At 49.1% G+C, this 19271-nt stretch overlaps 1 protein-coding gene across 3 annotated transcripts in view; it reads right to left on the minus strand.

The window, feature by feature from the left end:
• Positions 1-19271, minus strand: part of Rptor (regulatory associated protein of MTOR complex 1) — a 297297-nt gene that overhangs the window by 16138 nt on the left and 261888 nt on the right. For all 3 annotated transcript variants that reach the window (XM_034505602.2, XM_034505601.2, XM_034505604.2), the window contains 3 exons: positions 14693-14796; positions 13919-14102; positions 12051-12161 (listed from right to left, as the gene is read on the minus strand). In XM_034505602.2, coding sequence (XP_034361493.1) covers positions 12051-12161; positions 13919-14102; positions 14693-14796 — 399 coding nt within the window. The remainder of the gene's footprint in view (positions 1-12050; positions 12162-13918; positions 14103-14692; positions 14797-19271) is intronic.

Raw genomic sequence — 19271 nt, forward strand, 5'->3', positions numbered from 1 at the left:
TTTTACAGAGGCTTCCTGAGGAAACCAACACCAGGAGAGGGCCCCAGATGGGACTGTATTTCTTTTTCAGTGTTTTATTGCCATGCGCCCTTGTTTTTCTTCTCAAAAACTGCAAAGAAACACACTCAAACTACAAAATTAGCAGCCAGAGGAGGATGTTCAGTCTGGACACAGGGGAGTGGCTATCAGTTTAGAAATTGTCCCACAACAGCAAATGTGGGTTCAGAACCACGAGTTTTCTCTCATGATAATACAGAGCTTATTAGAAAAAAAAAAACAAAACAATGACCAATGACATGAGCAACAGCAAGAAGCAGCTTCTGACAGACCCAAGTGTGTAGAAAGAGAGAGACGTGCTTTAATGAAACCCAGATTCTCTGGAGCAGATCAGAAGCAGAGGTCTAGGAGCTTGGAGCAGGAAGAGGGGCCTGCTGCTGCTTTCTGAAGCTCTGCACTGAGCCACTGCTGCACATGTGGGGGTGGACTCAGGGCAGACTCCAGCCCAGGCTCCAAAGACGACAAAACAGAGACAATCAAGGCCTGAGGAGACACACTGGGAGGAGGCACAGGCATATGGAAACCTGGAGTGTCAGACAGTCTGGCACTTGAGCTGTCACTGGTGACAGAACCCTGGCTCTGGACTCTGTCTCACGGGAGTGAGGAGTGGGGCTGTGTCTTTTACCCAGCATGTAGAAGTGAGTATTCTCCTGCAGACCTGCTATACTGTGATAGGCAGCACTGGAACTAGGTTCCCAAGATGAACAGGCAGCAAAGCACAGAGGAAGACCCACTGAGATGAAGCAGGGAGTTCACTGTGAGAAGGCACAGGCATGGCACCACGGGGGTGACCAGCTCTCAGGATGGAGGCACTAGATGAGACTGACCAACAGACCAGACCACACCCCACTTCTGTGGCTGAGTATTATCCCCCCTCCCATTTTCTCTTTCTACCCTTTTATATCTGGTCTGGGAAATAACACCTTTCAGTAGGCAAGCATCCAGGCCTGTCTTCCGGGGTCCTCTCTGAGCACCGCTCCTGGGGGGATGTGGGCTGTTTAACAGTGTTACATGGTTAGGAAATGACATGACAATTCTGTACCTCTTGGCTTTTCAGGAAGACCAATTACAGCTGAAGCCTCCTATGGAGGCGCAGGCAGCTGAGAGGGAGCTGAAAACTGAGGCCCAGCCCCTTTCTGGTCACAAAGACCTTGAGGCTCTGGAACACAGAGAAGTAAGACAATATAAGCAGGTCTTATGTGGAGTCTAGACCTTGGGCTATGTCTTACTTTTGGTGCCTTGGGAAGTAATAAGTATTAAGGTATGTCAAAGAATGTGACTATCAAGATTGAAAAAAGGTTTGGGCAAAGGCAAAAGTGGGAAGGACCCCAAGGAAAGGTGCTAAAGGCTCTGTGGGCTGGCCTTCTTTTCATGGGCCATTACTGTCATCACCCCTCATCCTTGACCTGCATCCCCATCTTTTCTTTAGGTGAGCAGCCAGGTGGGCAATGATCTCTGCAGCACTGATCAGAGCTCAAGCCTACAGTGTGCACAAACAAGGGCATTTGTGCCCTTTGTACGATCATTAGAGATGACTGGAGAACGAAGAAAGTAGTGTCTCTCTACAGTCACTCTGATCTGCTCGACACACAGCCAGTTCACCCTCTTTAGATATGAGGTTGGGATTAGGCAAATGTTTAGTCATATAGCTGTCAGCAATTTGGATAGAGCAGCCTGGGCATCTCTGACATGTTTGCACGCCCCCCTCCTTGTCGAATCTGCCCCTTAGCCCCAGGCTCTGGCAAACACCAGCCTGTTTTCTGACACTGTGCTTTTGCCTGTTCTGAGATGTTTATCCACAGACTACACAGAACCTTCCTCTCAGCATAGTATGATTATGGCATTTCTCACTACTGTGAACACACTTCCATGTATAGGTCTCTCTGAGCAGATGTCAGGAGCAAGACCACTGAGGTCACATCTCATCTGCCCTTACAGGATGCAACCAAATGTGAGAGTATCTGTAAGACCCCGCACTGTGACGTCAGCTTGAGTGTTCAGAGGCTAGCACTGGGAACCGACGGCTTTCAGATGCCATCATTTGAAACATGGATAAACCTCACGGATGCTGTTGAACAGCTTGTGCGCTCATCTGACAGATGCATTTTCTTAAGAAGCACGTGTGCAAATATTTTTACCTGTGTGGGTTGTTGCTTTTCCTCGTATCAATTTTGAAAAATTTCTCATGTAGAACAAATATACATTTTTTTCAGTTACTTTTAAAAATTGTAACTGAAAAATTCTGTTTTCATTTTCTTTCCCTTTCTGTTTTTGAGACAAGGTCTCACTATGTGGTCCAGGCTGCCCTGGAAGTGTGCAATCTTCCTACCTCAGAAACCTGAGCGCTGAGGTCATAGTCGTGAACCGCTCGGCCTGGATACTTTCATTTTCTTTAGCCATGTAGCCCTGGCTGTTCTGGAACTCGCTCTGCAGATCAGGCTGGCATTGAACTCACAGAGATCTGCCTGCCTCTGCTCTCATGGTGCTGGGAACAAGTGTGTGCACTAGCATGCCCGACTGGGAACAAGTGTGTGCACTAGCATGCCCGACTGGGAACAAGTGTGTGCACTAGCATACCCGACTGGGAACAAGCGTGTGCACTAGCATGCCCGACTGGGAACAAGTGTGTGCACTAGCATGCCCGACTGACGTCATTTTCTTAACAAAAGGCAATTCTTTTTTTTCAATGATTTATTTATTTTCTGTATATGAGTACACTGTGGCTGTCTTCAGACACACCAGAAGAGGGCATCAGATCTCATTACAGATGGTTGTGAGCCACCATGTGGTTGCTGGACTTGAACTCAGGACCTCTGGAAGAGCAGTCAGAGCTCTTAACCGCTGAGCCATCTTTCCAGCCCTCTCAAATCTTATTTGTTTTAAACATTTATTTATTTTAGTGTGTGTATGTTCATGTGCCATGGTGCACATGTGGAAGTCAGAGGACACCTTGCAAGAGTTGGTTCTTTTGTCTCACCATGGAGGACTGAACTCAGGTCATCTGGCTTGGTAGCAAGTGCCTTTACTCATGGAACAAGGGTGTGCTGGCTAGTTTCATGTCAACTTGGCAGAAGCTAGAGTCATCTGAGAGGAGGACACCTTAACTGAGAAAATGACAAGATTGGGCTGTAGGCAAGCCTGTAGGTCATTTTCTTAATTAGTGATTGATGGGAAGGGCCCAGCACATTGTGCCATTCCCAGGCTGGTGGGCTTGTGTTATATAAGAAAGCAGGTGGAGCTGGGCAATGGTGGCGCACGCCTTTAATCCCAGCATTTGGGAGGCAGAGGCAGGTGGATTTCTGAGTTTGAGGCCAGCCTGGTCTACAGAGTGAGTTCCAGGACAGCCAGGGCTACACAGAGAAACCCTGTCTCGAAAAACCAAAAAAAAAAAAAAGCAAGCAAGCAAGCAAGCAAGCAAGCAAGCAAGCAAGCAGGCGGAGTGAGCAAGTCATGATGAGCAGGCCAGCAAGCAGCACACCCCCATGGCCTCTGCATCAGCTCCTGCCTCCAGGTTCCTGCCCTGCTTGAGTTGCTGTCCTGCCTTCCTTTGCTGGTGAACTGTGATGTGGAAGTTTAAGTTGAATAAACCCTTTCCTCTCCAAGTTGTTTTGCTGCTGTTTTATAGCAGCAATAAAAGCCTAAGAAGCAAGGTTTTGTGTGTCCGAGCTTGGGTTCAGATGTGCTGTGTGGCTGATGATGGTCATGTGAGCTGTCTGATGAAGTTCAATTCATCATCTTGTTTTCTTGCGTGGCTTATGCTTTCTGTATCTTATTAAAGGCTCTCCCTAACTCAAAAGTATGTAGTTTGGGGTTTCACACGGAGGGCTACAAACCGTTCTGTTGCCTGCTGATAAGGTGTGAGTGGGGATCGAGGCTGTGTCAGTGAAATGTCTCTGCTAAATTGGACTGTTTTCACACCTTTGCTGAAAAATCAATGGAAGCGGCCTGTGCAGCTCCATCTCTGGGTTCTCTATTTTACCCTATTGATCTGTGTGTCTGTCCGTGCTCCAGCTCCACACCAGTCCTGATTACTAACTCAGCCATCTTCAAACAGGACAGTGTGAGCCCTGCAGCTCTGCTGTTGCAACGTTTCTTTAGTTGTAGCTTCCCTGCTTTCCTCCATATTTTATGATGGTCAGTTTTTGCCAAAACAGTTTTCCTGGGACTTTGATCGGGACTCAACTACCTTAAGTGGCCGTTTAGGGCCCAGCGCCTGCCTGCCACTGAGCATCTCACCTACGGACTTGGCCTTTCCCATTTATTTTATTATTATAATTTTTAGAAATTTTGATTTATACCAAAGCATTTCTGTTTTGTGGTGTCACTGCAAATACCACTGATGTCACACTTCAATTCCTGGCTGCTCTTTACAGGGATGCAGGTGGCTCTGCAGCACACCCGTGTCCGGCAAGATTAGTCCACTGGACTCACTCAGCAGCAGGCGCCCTTCACTAGGGAGAGGAGGCTTGTTTTCTCTCTAGTTTGCTGAGATGGTCACGAATGGCTGTGGTCTGTCTTGCTTCACCTCCTGTTCTCACTCAGGAGGCTGACTTTAATGCTGAGTGAATTACGGATGGGGTGGTTCATGTGCTCAGCCGCACTTGAATGCTTTTGCTTCCTTAATACTGCAGGAAGGACTTGGGGTCCACTGGATAGCAGTCTGTTCTCTCACAGTGCATGGTTTTGGTATCTGACTGGTGCTGCCTTTCCACAGCATCCTGAGGAGTCCTCACCTTTATTTCTGTACCACACCCAGTCCTTCTTCTTTAAAGCTTTGTCAGAAATGCCAACTGTGTCAGTCAGATTTCAGCTGCTGAGACAAAACCCTGACTTGCACAGCGTGACAGAAGAGGTGAGACCAGGAATGCTGTTGTGGTCTGGCACTTGGGAATGCTACAAATTTGAGGGCAGTCTGAGCCGAGCTACATACTGAGTTCCGGGCCAGCCCGGGCTATACAGGAATGGTTTATTTTGGCCTGCAGTGTCGGCCCATGGTCATCCTGAGCTGTGGTGAGGCGGGACATCACGGCAGAAGGCATGCGGCAGAGCATGCTTCTCGCATCAAGGTGGAGGAAGAGGCTGGGCGTGCATCTTCCCAGGGTGTGCCTCCAGAACTCACAAGGTTTTACCAACTCTCAAATTAGTGCCACTAGCTGGAAACCAAGTGTCCCAGTGCATGAGCCTGGGACACTACAATGCTAACACAGTCAAAGGGGAGCAACTGGTGAGACTGGCAGTCTTGTTTGATAATGTAATATTTTAGACTATGAAGTTCTATGAGTGACTGGAGGAGACAAAGGGTCTTTCCTTTAACAGCTAAGAGGACTGTAGTCAAGTGAACCACGGTAGCTCACGAGTTAAAGGGCCCTGTCTCTGAGTTCCCTTTATGGTCACGGTGGGAATGACTGGCGTCTGTCCTCATGTCCAGATCACACAGATTTAATTAGCACCGACATGTAAGTTTGGAATCAGAAACTTACATGTCTCGCTTTTTGTTCTTTAGTGTCTTGTCTTCTGTTCCTCACATTCCCATAGGGACCCAGCATCACACATGTCAGTTTTTAAACACAGTGAGAGAACTGGAAGTCTACAGATCTATTTCAGGAACACCACCACCACCTTAACAGCAGGACTTCTGACCCACTGACATGTGATCTTCTCTTCTGAGCAAGGGTCTCACTAAGTAGATTGGTCTGGCCTTGAACTCACAGAGATCTACCTGCTTCTGCCTTCCTGTGCTGGAATTAAAGGTGTGCTCCACCACAGTCTAGCAACCTTCTAATTTAAAAAAATGTGTGTGTGTGTGTGTGTGTGTGTGTGTGTGTGTGTGTGTAATATGAGTACACTGTAGCTGTCTTCAGACACACCAGAAGAGGGCACCAGATATCATTACAGACGGTTGTGAGCCACCATGTGGTTGCTGGGAATTGAACTCAGGACCTCTGGGAGAGCAGTCAGTGCTCTTAACCACTGAGCCATCTCTCCAGTCTCCTAAATTTTTTTAAAAACCTATTTTATGTGTGTGTTTGTGTGCACATAGATACATTGGGTAACACATATGGAGGCTGGAGGCCAGCTTGTAGGAGTCAGTTTTCTTTCTTCCATGTGGTCAGGTTAGTGGTGAGCACGTTCACACACTGAGCCATGTATGTGAAGTGCACATGCCAGTGAGGTGTCACTAGCCCTTTTTACTTTCTTAGTTTCCAATGTGGCTGAAATTTCTCTTCATGCACACTTTGCACTCTTTTTGCATTAGCTTCTGTATTTTAATTTCTTTTTCATGATAAGGTCTTATTCTGTAGCCAGGGCATCTTGGAATTCACCACATGGCCAAGGCTGGTCTCAAACTCATGACAGTCCTCCTCTGTCTGCCTCCAACAGCTGGGATTTACAGTGTGAGCCAAGTGTCCTGTTATGTTTTTTTTTTTTTTTTTTTTTTTTTTTTTTTTTTTTGTGGTCTACTCAGTTATTCACACTCCATTTCTGTTAGCTCCAACATCTGGGCTGCCTTCGACTTGAGTCCCGTTATGACTGGCTCTGTCTCTTGACAGTGCCTGCATGACAATTTTGGGCTTTTTATAGTTTTTAAATAAATCCCACATTTCATGTGCAAAATGGCAGAGAGCAAGGTAAACGACTTGTCTCTTACGGCTGATATGTGGGGCTGAGCTGGGCCACCTTGTGCCCTCCCGTGGGCACCTCAGGGCTTGGCTGATGTGTTCTCCCTCCTCTGTCAGTGGTCAGCTGCTGAGCCTGCTGCTGGGGCCAGCTGACCAGCTGCTGATCAGGAAGGTCTCTCTGGCTGCCGAGACCTCTCTGTGAGCAGGGCCTGTGTGTCAGGCTCTAAGTGTGGATGTGTGGTGACTGTTCCCTCTCCCAGATGAAGAGTCTAGATGAGGGACAGTCTGGCTTTGGGATGAGGTACTGTCTTTCACTCTTGAGTTGGGTGGTTCTTCCGGTGTCTGGAGACAGCAGCACTTGCTCCTTTTCCACGAGGGGCTAGTGACATGTGTCCTCTGAGAAAGCGTGTGTGTATTGCTGTCTCCATCACAGATGTTGCTCTTCTCTGCCAGGCTCATGTCTCTGATGTTGGTCTTTCTACTATGTCTTATGGGCCATGTCACATACATATACCTAGCCAGCGCAGAGCAGCCTGTACAGAGAGGCCCTGAGGGGTGGGTGCTCTCCACTGGAGACCCATGGGTAAAGGAGTCCTTGATGAGTCCAACCCTGTCTGACAGAAGTGCCTTCCCGTCCCTCTGAAGGGTCAAGAGCAGTCACGACTCTATCCTGTGTCATGTTGACTTCTAGGGTGAAGTGAAGCCTTTCCAGCTTTACCACAGCAGGAGGGTAAAGTCAGCCTAGAGCTTCCTGCCTCTGCAGACTCAGAACGCACATGTGAGGTAAGAGTGTCCCTACAGTACCCTCAGCAAATGTAGCAAAATCAGATGAAGCTATATGTATTATGGTGAGTTCATTTAGAAGAACCACTGGTTTTAGGGATAGCGATAGTCTGATAGCAGTTGCCAAATCACCCTCTGGGATAGTGGCACTTCTCTACTGACAGCATCTGAAGACATTTGCATTCTTCTCTCCTTCATGAGGCAAGTTCTGAACAGAACCAGTGTTTGGAAATTTGCCAACTAAGAGAAGAAAAACTAAATTCAATATATTTTTTTCCTTTAAGCACAGATAGGCTGTCATTAACACTGTCTGGTGGATCACACAGCACTGAGCTGTGGACTGTCTGGTGGACTGCACAGCAGACACTGAGCTGTGGACTGTCTGGTGGATCACACAGCACACACTGAGCTGTGGACTGTCTGGTGGATCACACAGCACACAATGAGCTATGGACTGTCTGGTGGATCACACAGCACACACTGAGCTGTGGACTGTCTGGTGGACTGCACAGCAGACACTGAGCTGTGGACTGTCTGGTGGATCACACAGCACACACTGAGGGAAGACCCACCCTAGATGTAGGTGGTGTCATTTCACAGCTGGGATCCTGGACTAAAAGCAAAGGAGAAACAGAGCTGCTTTCTGACTGTGAACACCAGTGGCAGCTGCCTCATGCTCCTGCTGCTGGGACTGCTTTCCATGAAGGATGGTTCCTGGAACTGTGAGCCAAAGTTAATTTTTCTTCCCTCAAGTCCCTCATTAGGTATTTTGTCGTAGTTGTAAGGCAATGCCTGACACACCGAGGACACTCTCCTATCTGAGGCAATGCCTGACACACCGAGGACACTCTCCTATCTGAGGCAATGCCTGACACACCGAGGACACTCTCCTATCTGAGGCAATGCCTGACACACCGAGGACACTCTCCTATCTGAGGCAATGCCTGACACACCGAGGACACTCTCCTATCTGAGGCAATGCCTGACACACCGAGGACACTCTCCTATCTGAGGCAATCCCTGACACACCGAGGACACTCTCCTATCTGAGGCAATCCCTGACACACCGAGGACACTCTCCTATCTGAGGCAATGCCTGACACACCGAGACACTTTCCTGTCTGAATCTGTTTAGTCTCTTACATACTTTACTCCTTGAGACCCAGCTGTAGCCTTAGACCGTTTAGTCACTCCTAAGCAGCCAGCAGCGGAAGGTCCTGATGCATCATTACAGCAACGGCCATGAGAGGACTAAAGCTCCTTTCAAGTAAGACAAAGCTTGCCCTGCTTCCCCGTTGAAAGCTTAAAGTTTGCTTCTCAACCTTCAGTTCTCAGACTGAGTTTGCCCCTTAGAATCAAAAGGAACACCAGTGGTCACAGTGGTGTCACTGCAGGCTGCAACCAAACAGTGTTGAGACAGGCCCCTGTGCCCTTCCCTGAGTCACCACACAAGGATGACAGAGATCAAGAAATTGTCAAGGCCTTCAAGGAAAGCTTCTCATTAGTGTCCCAGGGAGTCACCATTACTGTCAGCCACTGCACCACAGTGCAGCAGGTGGTCCATTTCTATATTCTATACTCTGTATATTAACCTCACTGTCCATAAGCAAGCTGTTCTGGGAAACCACACCACTGGTAAACTATTTGCCCGTGTGGCTCTCCCAGTGTCTGAGTACCCCATCCTGAGTCCTTTACCATCTGGGCAGCTCTTGCTCACTGCACAAGTCCAGACCATGTGCTCTCCTTCCTGTCTTAACTGCTGTCCCAGGGCTCAGAAAGGCGTGTTGCTCCCCCGTCCGTGAGGACAACATGGCACTGGGAAATAAGTGCAGTGGGTTGTCTTGTTCCTACAGCTGGACCCCACACTCGGAGGATCTGCAGGCTCATTTCTTTACATTCCTACCCTTGTACCCTTGGTATCTAGAGAGCAGGTGCCTGAAATGTACTCAGAGAAGCCACTCAGTGCCACCACCATCAAGGTGTCCGAGGTCACAGACCTCCCTTTTGGGATTTCCCATGAGCATGTGGGGTTACAATGACCTGTGGAACTCCTGTCAATCTGGAGATCCTGCTCTTAGTCTCTGACTGAGATTTCCCATGAGCATGTGGGGTCACAATGAGCTGTGGAACTCCTGTCAATCTGGAGATCCTGCTCTTAGTCTCTGACTGGGATTTCCCATGAGCATGTGGGGTCACAATGAGCTGTGGAACTCCTGTCAATCTGGAGATCCTGCTCTTAGTCTCTGACTGGGATTTCCCATGAGCATGTGGGGTCACAATGACCTGTGGAACTCCTGTCAATCTGGAGATTCTGCTCTTAGTCTCTGACTGTGGGGTCACAATGACCTGTGGAACTCCTGTCAATCTGGAGATTCTGCTCTTAGTCTCTGACTGGGATTTCCCATGAGCATGTGGGGTCACAATGAGCTGTGGAACTCCTGTCAATCTGTAGATCCTGCTCTTAGTCTCTGACTGTGGGGTCACAATGACCTGTGGAACTCCTGTCAATCTGGAGATCCTGCTCTTAGTCTCTGACTGAGAGCTTCCACCGAGAGCACTTTCTTATCCAGCATTTAAAAATCTGTTTTGTTTTGAGATAAAATCTCAAATATGGTACAGGCTGACCCTGAAGTCACAATCCTCCTGTCTCGGCCTCCTGAGTGCTGGAATTACGGGCAAGCATTACCACATTTGACTGGTACTAATTAACTTTCAGATTGTTAAAAATATTTAATAATTTCAATAGTATATGATTAGAAAGTATAGTATATGATTCTTCACTATTATTTTTCTTCACTATTATTATATTTAAATATAAAATTAATTATATTTATTATTATTCATTTTTGGTGGTCCTGGGAAGGGAAGTGGGACCTCTAGTATAACAGGCAAGCTGTCCATCACTGAGCCATACCCTTGGCCCAATCATTAGGGGGTTTTATCTTTTTGTTTTTGTAATGCTTGTATGGAACCTAGAGTTGCGGGCACGGTAGGGCAAGTCCTCATCACTGGGCTATGCTCCCAACCCCATCTCAGATTTTTTTGTTTGTTTGTTTTGTTTTGTTTCTTGAGATAGGGTTTTCTGTGTGGTCCTGGCCATCCTGGAACTTTCTCTGTAGACCAGGCTGTCCTCAAAGTCAGAGATGTGTCTGCCTCTGCTCCTACCATCTGGCCCATTTCAGAATTTCTAACTATCTAGTCTCTGTTAAACACTTCAGTAGATCTCAATTTTTTTTTTTTATAAGGGCTCATAGAGACCATCTATATTTGATTATTTTTGTTTTGTGTCCTAACAAGGCAGTGATTTGTTTGAAGGGAACGGTAGCCCAGGATACAAAACGTTTGGCCATTTTATACTTTAATGCGTATTTAAATATTTTAAGACCCTTTTTTTGTGTGTAGGTATTTTGCCTGCAGCTAAGTCTGAGCATCACACCTGTGCCGGGTGCCCGTGGAGGCCAGAAGAGGGCACTAGATTCTTGGAACTGAAGTTACAGATGGTTGCAAGCCAGCACTTACAGGCTAGGAAGCAAACTCTGGTCCTCTGGGAGAGCAGTCAATTGTCTTAGCAGCTGGGCCATCTCTCCAGCCCTTGTATAAAAAATGGAAGGGAACATTCACCCTGCTTCCATCAGCAAAGGCCCTTAAGAACTTAGAACCTTATCACTTGCCAAAGATGCTGAAAACAGTTACTGTGTGCTTTACTGGCAAACCAGGCTCACCATGGGAAGAGGGAAGCAGAGGCTGTGATGAAATCTAAATGCTTCTTTCTCAGAGAAAACTTATTCGGGCATCTAGCTAGACTGACAATTAAGAACCATCTGTGGCTTTCATTTCAGTTGTCAATATGCAGGAAGGAGAAGATGGTCTAAGAACATGCTTCAGACCTACATATAAACCTAAAAGCCAATTTCTGCAGCACTCACATAGAGGCAGCGACAGAGGCTGACCGAGTGTAGCTGCTGCGTGTTTCGGGCCATTAGCTCCGGCACGAGTCTGTAGTCTTGACATACCTTGCACTGCCCAGCTAAGGCAGAGTGAGAACCAGAAGACAGCTTTGCAGATCCCCACTGTCCCAGAGCGCTCAGTCATCAAGCATGGCCCAAGGCCACGCCTGAGCTCACTCTGACAGATGAGTTAGACCCTGGCAGTGAGGACTAGGGGACATGGAGTGCTGCTAGGCTCTGGATGGCAGGGCTTTGCCTGTGCTCTCTGAGAAGTCAGGAGGAAAGCAAAGCCGGCCACTCTGGCTCCTCTGTCTTAGGTGTTGACACCTGCACCATGACAGCAGTTTGGTGTCACCCTCCAACAGTAAGCAAAGTATGACAGGAGCCATAGAAACCAAAGGTGAGGCTGAGTATAGCTGAGCACAGCCCCAGCCCCATAGCCCCACCCACCTGCTCAGGTCACAGCTTCCAGCTGGGCTAATGGCTCAGCAAACCAAAGAAAGGGACAGAAGGGGCTTAGTGCCACTAGGGAGTTTGAAGAACAAGAACAAGAAGTAGCAGCAAGGACACGTGGCAGGGAGAAAGCAGAATGAGGACTTCCAGTGGGCACTGAGGCTGTGGAGGTGCAGGACTCGGGACTCACCTTCATGACCGGCTGGGCAAAGTAGCGGGCACTCCAGTCACAGAACCCCGTCTGCATAGTGGCACAGATGAAGCTCTTGTGTCCAGCAGCGTCATCTGCATCGTCTGTGGTCTTGAGAGTGTTGGAGAGAGAGAGAGAGAGAGCAGATCAGGAGAAAGCACGTTAGGCTCAGTCCCTGTACTGACTTTAGTCTTTGAGAAATGGTCTCACTACCTAGCCCAGTCTGGCTTGGAGTCCTGGTCTTCCTGCCTCAGGCTCCTGAGTGCTGGGATTGTGTGCTCATGACTGTGAGCCTGGCATCCTCTACCTGCTATCTTGACAAAGGTGACAGTGAACGACCCTCTGACCGATGAACACTCTTCTCACTGCAGTCTGGAAGCACCTGGGCATGGCTGAGTGGTGACGTGAGAAGCAGGGTCAAGGGCTGGGTGTGGTTCAGTGGCTGAGTGCTTGCCTATCACTCCTGAGGACTCTGGATCTCATTCCCAACAGCACGAAAATAAACAGCAAGATCCACATTTGCCTTGCTGCTCTCCACGGCCAGCCCAGACTGGCTGACTCCTATCACCTGAGCCACATGGGCAGGCAGGCAGGCCTATGTGCTTGGCCCATGTGCCTGTGCCAGGTCTCTGTTAATGGTCACAGAAAATAACGGCAAAGGCACAGCCAAGTGTAGGTCAGTCAGAGCTCAAATGAGGTGCCAAGACTGTCCTTTACTCTGCTCCACTACAGGAGCGGGGAGGCCCTGGACACCAGAGTCATCAGTCTTCTCCTTCCATGCCCTCTGCCAGTGCCCTGTGCTTAGTCCAGGGCTGAAGAGATGCCTCAGACTGCATATTGGCAGTGAGGGGCTCCCACCATCAGGGGTCATGGTGGGAGACGGGCTCACTGTCCTCCTGGAAGTAGTGGCCCTACTTGATCTATTGTTCCCCTAGACCACAGTCCCCTGCATTTGCTTCTAGCTATGTCAGGGGTCGGTCAACCAGGATGCTGATTGTACTCGGAACTCATTGGCTGTCAAGGCACTTAAGAGTCATTGGGGCTTGGGGCTGCCCAGGGCAGGGGTAGGGGTGGGGGTGGGGAGATCAATGGCTGCCACATGGGCCTGACAGCCACTAACATTGTGATTCTGCTCCACAGTTAGCCGCAAGGGAGCTGTGCCTACTTTGCTGCAGTCTCACTTGTAGCACAGATGAACAGCAGCGGTCTTCCTGCCCCACATCCTGAGCACTGGGATTTCAGCTGCTGCTGCTGCTCTAAGCTGTGGCTCCTTCTTTACTCCCCAGACGACACAGTGAACCACGGCAGCCTCTACTGCTGAGATGTCCTGAGCATCCTTCTCTACTGTGCACCGGCTGACAGGATGTGCCCATTTCTGTGCCTCTCAGAGCCTGGGCAGCAGCACATTTCTCTCTCCTAAACTGTTCTTACAGCTTAGTTAAAAGTAGAGAGTGTGACTGCTTGTATAGAGTAATCACATGTTTATAGGAAAACCAAACAAGCCATTCAGAATGAACCCTGAAGAGCAGCAGCTATATCAAGCAGAGAGAGAACGCTATTGACCTAAGAAAGGGAAGAAGCAAGCTAACTCTACGTGCTGACTGGGACTCAAGAGTGGCCAACATGAGCCAACCTAGGGAGGAGGTGCTGCAGAAGACCAGGCCTGCAGATAGAGAGGTGCTGGACCTGGGTGCCAGTGTGTCTCCAAGGGTCTTGAAAGCAACAGCTGACACTGGGTGGGGAGGGCAGAATGATCCCAAACTAAGGTATCACATTCGCTATCAGGAAAGCAAAGTCCTCAGTACCCTGTTCTGACACTGAGTGCTTAGAGGGCACAAGGGGCTGCAACACAGCTCATGCCTTTGTACCTGATCAGGGCCTTTGTCAAACATCTTTCGTGTCCGAGGGAACTGGTGGGAGTGAGGGGTGTACTGTGCCCCTGTGGGGCCGGCGGTACCCGGGCGGCCTGAGGGCAGGTCACGGCTGACAGTCTGCTTGGCCACATCATTGGTCAAGCTGCAGCTGCTGGTGCTGGATGCTGGTGGGGAGCCTCTGCAGTTGAGAGAAGAGCAGACAGCATGTTTTACTGTCATTACTATGCAGGCCTTCTCCCTTGGAGATGTCACCATGAGGAGTGTCCAACTGCTGGCATGCCACTTGCCAAAGCTAAGAGACGACTGTCCTGTTGGATGTGCCCTGGTAAGTGTTTGTGAGGACAAGATAACACAATCTAGAGCTGGTGTGCCCAGTCACTCAGGCTAGTCAGTCACACAGAGCTGGTGTGCCCAGTCACACTGCTTCCTGAGCAGAAACTGTCTAGCACATCCTGGTGCTCACCTACACAGAGAACCTAGGGCCTCTGAAGAAATCCCAAAGGTCATAGAAATCAGGCTTCATTCAACTTTTCCTGATACGGTATGTGCAAATGAAGTGTTCTTGAGATAGGAAAGAAATCTAGAACGCTCCCCACCCCTCCAGCACACAGACATCAGCATGAGCTGGTGTTTAGGGAGAAAGGACAAAGGCAGAGAGATGGAGAGGAGGAAGTGTTAAGAGAAGGGAAGGAGAAAACAAGGGTCCTGGGACGTTGGTGGCATCTAGGACCCCACCACAAAGGGGGAGGGGCTTGGCAGGCCACTTACCCCACCTGGTGGATGTGCATGCCCTTGTTGGTTGGGCTGGCTGGGGCCGACTGTGTGAGAGAGGATGTGTCGAGAATTCGCTGGGGCCGGGCGTTCACTGTGGCCTAAGAGAGCAAAGGAGGAATGACAATGGAGGTCAAAAGCCCTCAGTGAGACCCTCCCAAGGGTGACAGAGGACAAGGGGCTGCTCTTTCATTCACCATAGCCTATGAGGCTCAGGCTGGGGAGTAATCTCTGCAGAAGCTCTAGCAGCTGAAATGAGAGGTGCTTCAAGGCCACCTAAGTACTGCTTGCCTCTCATCTGAGAGCCATGAGATGGCCCTTTCAGGAGCCCAGACTGGCTCTGTCCCCGGGGAGGCAGCTGTGGCTCAGGCAGGTGTACTGTTGTTTGACTGGAGTGTTACATCAACAGATGGCCCAGAAGTGTGGCTGCTGGTCAGTCACAAATGTTCTGTATTCCTCAAAGGGGTCTAAAAACTGAGGGGGTGGGAGAGATACAATATGGGAGCCTCACTTTCCTCAGGACAAACCACTCCTATTTGTCTTAAAGCCCTCCATCACTGGGTTGGGTGTGGCTTGGCATCTGAGCACAGCTGCCCCCAGAACTAGATCAAAAGCAAAGCATCACTCTGGTCTCGGGGTCTCTCTCTCTCTCTCTCTCTCTCTCTCTCTCTCTCTCTCTCTCTCACACACACACACACACACACACACACACACACACACATACACACACACACTTTCCTTCATGTTCACACACTAGAAGGATGCACACATTCATTTCCAGGGCAGGTGATGACTAGGGAAAAGGGCAAACTGGCAGAGTAGGTGAGGCAGGTCAGAGGTCAGGTCTGGCCTGCTGACTGGGCAGCCAGCTTCACCCAGAGTCCTAGGTGGCCACTCTGGACTTACAATCTAGGGGAAGACATGACCTGGCCTGTTTTTAATTTCCATGTTTCAGAGGTAGGTTCAATCAGTTCTTTAAATATAGCCCTGTGGGAAGATCACAGCATGTTCTATGTACATCTTCCACAAACATTTGCAGGGTCTGAGCTGATGTAGGAGTTTCCCATCAGCCCGAGGGGCAGCATTCAGGCCAGTGCTTTGCTTAGTGTTGGCAGGAGTGCTGACTGTGCGTCTGTCAACAACACTCCTATGCCAAGGTGGCTACTTACCTCTCCCTCAAAACTGTAGCAGACTGTGTGGTTGCTGTAACCCGATGACTCTTCAGAGAGCCAGGATAGTTTCACAAAAGCCCAGTGATATTGTGACCCCTGTATCAGCACGGGATCAGCAGGTTGTAGGCTGCTGTCTATGAGCTCAGGGGAGGTGAGCCCCATGGAACCTTTAGCTGAAAGAGCTCTGCTCTGGGGGTCACTGTTCAGACCTCTTACATTTCTAAATCACTCAGTCACTACCTGGAACACAGTCCCTATAATGTCATAATCAGACACAAATGGTTTATGCAGACAGCTTCTTTTTCCCAGACAACCCTGGGCTTTATTCTAATATATATAGCAAATGAAGCTGGAACTAGTCCTTAAATGATGCATTGCTTTTTTTTTTCCCCCAAGATTTCTCTATGTAGTCCTGGCTGTCCTGGAACTCACTCTGTACACCAGGCTGGCCTCAAATTCAGAAATCCAGTTGCCTCTGCCTCCCAAGTGCTGGGATTAAAGGTGTGTGCCATCACTGCCCAGCTGATGCATTGCATTTTTAACTGCAAGAGTAGTACATGTGTTTTGCAAATGTTTGCTTGGTATTTAAAATTTCCAGGCTACTCTACAGGCACCCTGGCCCTGGCCCCTAGCCTGACAGCCTCACGATTCCTCAAGTCTACAAGGGAAAAGAATTTAAGGGTAGACTTTGCCTTCTCAAAAGTTCTAGAGCAGGAGGTGATGGGAGACAGAAATTTTAGAAGGTGGGTTTCTGAAGAACTCATGGGGCTTTCCCTGCCCAGGACACAGGAATGGGTGCTGCAGAGGACAGAAATGAAGAGAGGACCCATGGTTTCCAGCTTGGCAGCCTGCCAGACAATGCAAGTGTTCTCTACCCATGGCTGCTGCAACAAGAATCATTTTATCATGTTCAGAACCCTGTAAGAGATGGGCCTGCCAGGGCAGGGTGCTGGTGACTTCTGGTGGCAGGCTCAAGTGAAACTCTGGCTACATCATCACAGTTTGCTCATGCTTCCTCAGCACTGGCAACAGCAAGTGTGGGCAGGTGGGGAGTGACCAGAGCCTCCCCTATGGATGCGTCTGGGAGGACTGAGAATGTAGGGCCAGGAGTCTGGGAACAGTCCTTCCATCAGGGACTCTGTCATGAAGGGAGTAACTGTCCAGCAACCTTAACAGAATACGCTCATTTACTAGAGTTTGGGCTCAGGACACAGACCAAGGAGGATGACACACTGTGAGATAGGACACTCTTCCCAACTGACTGCCCTGTGACTGTCACCTGGCATGCAAGTCTGCACAAAACCCCTAGGACATAAACACATCATGCAGGAGGGCTGAGAACCCACTCCTATGTGCACAGAGGATGAAATGAGGCAGGAGGGGCTGAGAACCCACTCCTATATGCACAGAGGATGAAATGAGGCAGGAGGGGCTGAGAACCCACTCCTATACGCACAGAGGATGAAATGAGGCAGGAGGGCTGAGAACTCACTCCTATACGCACAGAGGATGAAATGAGGCAGGAGGGCTGAGAACCCACTCCTATACGCACAGAGGATGAAATGAGGCAGGGACAGGTAGAGGTGAGCTCACAGAGCCAAGCACCTTTTCAGAGACAAATGTTACTTGCTAGGGTGAATTCCAGTCAGACACTCTTAGAGGTTAAACTTGAAGCTGAGGGTGGAGACAGGAGAGCCCCTGGCTTGGGTACACGGGAGGCCATTCTTGCTCGGGGCTCGGTGCTCTCACAATTTTCCAAAAAGAATGTCAGAAGTACATTTAGACTTCTGTACAAGTCAGAGTCAAACACAGGAGGGGACCTCAGAAACCCAGCAGTGAATGCCTCCACCCAGCCTCACTGGTCTGGGACTGGCACTCCTGACAAGGCTGCCTGGTGAGGGTAGGGCATTTCAGAAGTGGTGCTCAAGTACTGACTGACAATGGCAAGCTGGGGGACAGGGAGGGAGAGTCTCACTCACCCTTCAGGCTGGCCTCACACTCATGGTTCTCCTGCTTATGCCCCCTTGAGAGGCTAAGCTATAACGTGCTTAAGAGAACAATGTAGTTTTATTTGAGCCTTATTTATTTATTTATTTATTTATTTATTTATTTGCATCTTAGGCTGGCCTTAAACTCAATAGCTAGCTGAGGATGACTTTGAACTTCTGACCCTCCATCTTCCATTTCCTGAGTGCTGGGATTACAGGTTTGCACAACCACTCCAAGTTTTATGTGATTCTGGGGATGGGCCTGTGGTTTTCTGAGTGCTAGGTAAGCTTTCCTTCAACAGCTACATGTCCAGCCCAGGGGAGTTTTCCTTCAGTGGAGCATTTGAACATGCCTCTGAAAAATCTCAGTCTTCATTCCTCATGCTGTGTGACCTTTCACCCTGGTTAAGGATCACAGTCTAATCTGCAGAGTGCCTGGTCTGCACATGTCCTGTTGGGAAGGCTGTTACTGCCCTTGGGTGAGTTTACATGCATTTACATTTTTCTCATTGCAGTGTCTGAGCACCCCTGTTTGGAGCTGTACCTCCATCTCCTCCACCCTCAGTATAGGAGAGGGCAGAGGACAGAGGCGATGGAGCCACAGAAGGTGCCGTGGAGCTGCTCTCTCCACTTCCAGCAGGAGAATGAATGTGAATTCAGGCTGGGTTTTTTCAGACATAGCTAGTGGCAACTTTTATATTTGGATGCAGAATTCTAGGGGGCATTCCACAGTAATAAGGCCATTTTGACTCTGATGAACGAAAATTTGGCTTTAGAGTTAAATAATGCAAAATAGGTTCATTTCTTTATAAAGTGAAATATAATCTCTTTAGTTCTTAGAGGAGAATATAAGGCATCTTTTAAAATTAAAATTATGACATACACACAAAAAATTTCCATAGTGTTTATGTTCCTGAATTCGTTTGTAGTGCTTATTCTAAACACGCACGCACACACGCACGCACACACGCACACACACACACACACACACACACACACACACGCACGCACGCGCACACACACGCACACGCACACGCACACGCACACACACACGCACGCTGTGTCTCTGAGACCCTGCCGTGGTGTGTGTGCCCCAGCTGCTGGCATGTGCACACAGTGATTCGTCACTGTAGCAGAACAGACATAGCAGCCCAATGCTCCTTTGCTGGGTCCAGGCGTCCTTTGGAGTGCTGCCTGGGGCTGCCAGGCTGCTTCTCAGGCGGCTGTAGCCTGCTACCATGGCAGGTGGTAGTCAGGAGAGTCTGGGCCCTCCCAGCACAGAGCTGCATTCATGAACTACAAGCTCAAAGCCCAGGCTTAGGAGGTCACAGCTGCACCCCCACTGCTCTGTGCACTTGGAGCTCTTAAAAAGCTACTGTTTAACACCCAAGGCTGTGTCTGCAGCACTGAACTTAT

Source organism: Arvicanthis niloticus, chromosome 6 (genome assembly GCF_011762505.2).
Source record: "Arvicanthis niloticus isolate mArvNil1 chromosome 6, mArvNil1.pat.X, whole genome shotgun sequence".
NCBI lineage: Eukaryota > Metazoa > Chordata > Mammalia > Rodentia > Muridae > Arvicanthis > Arvicanthis niloticus.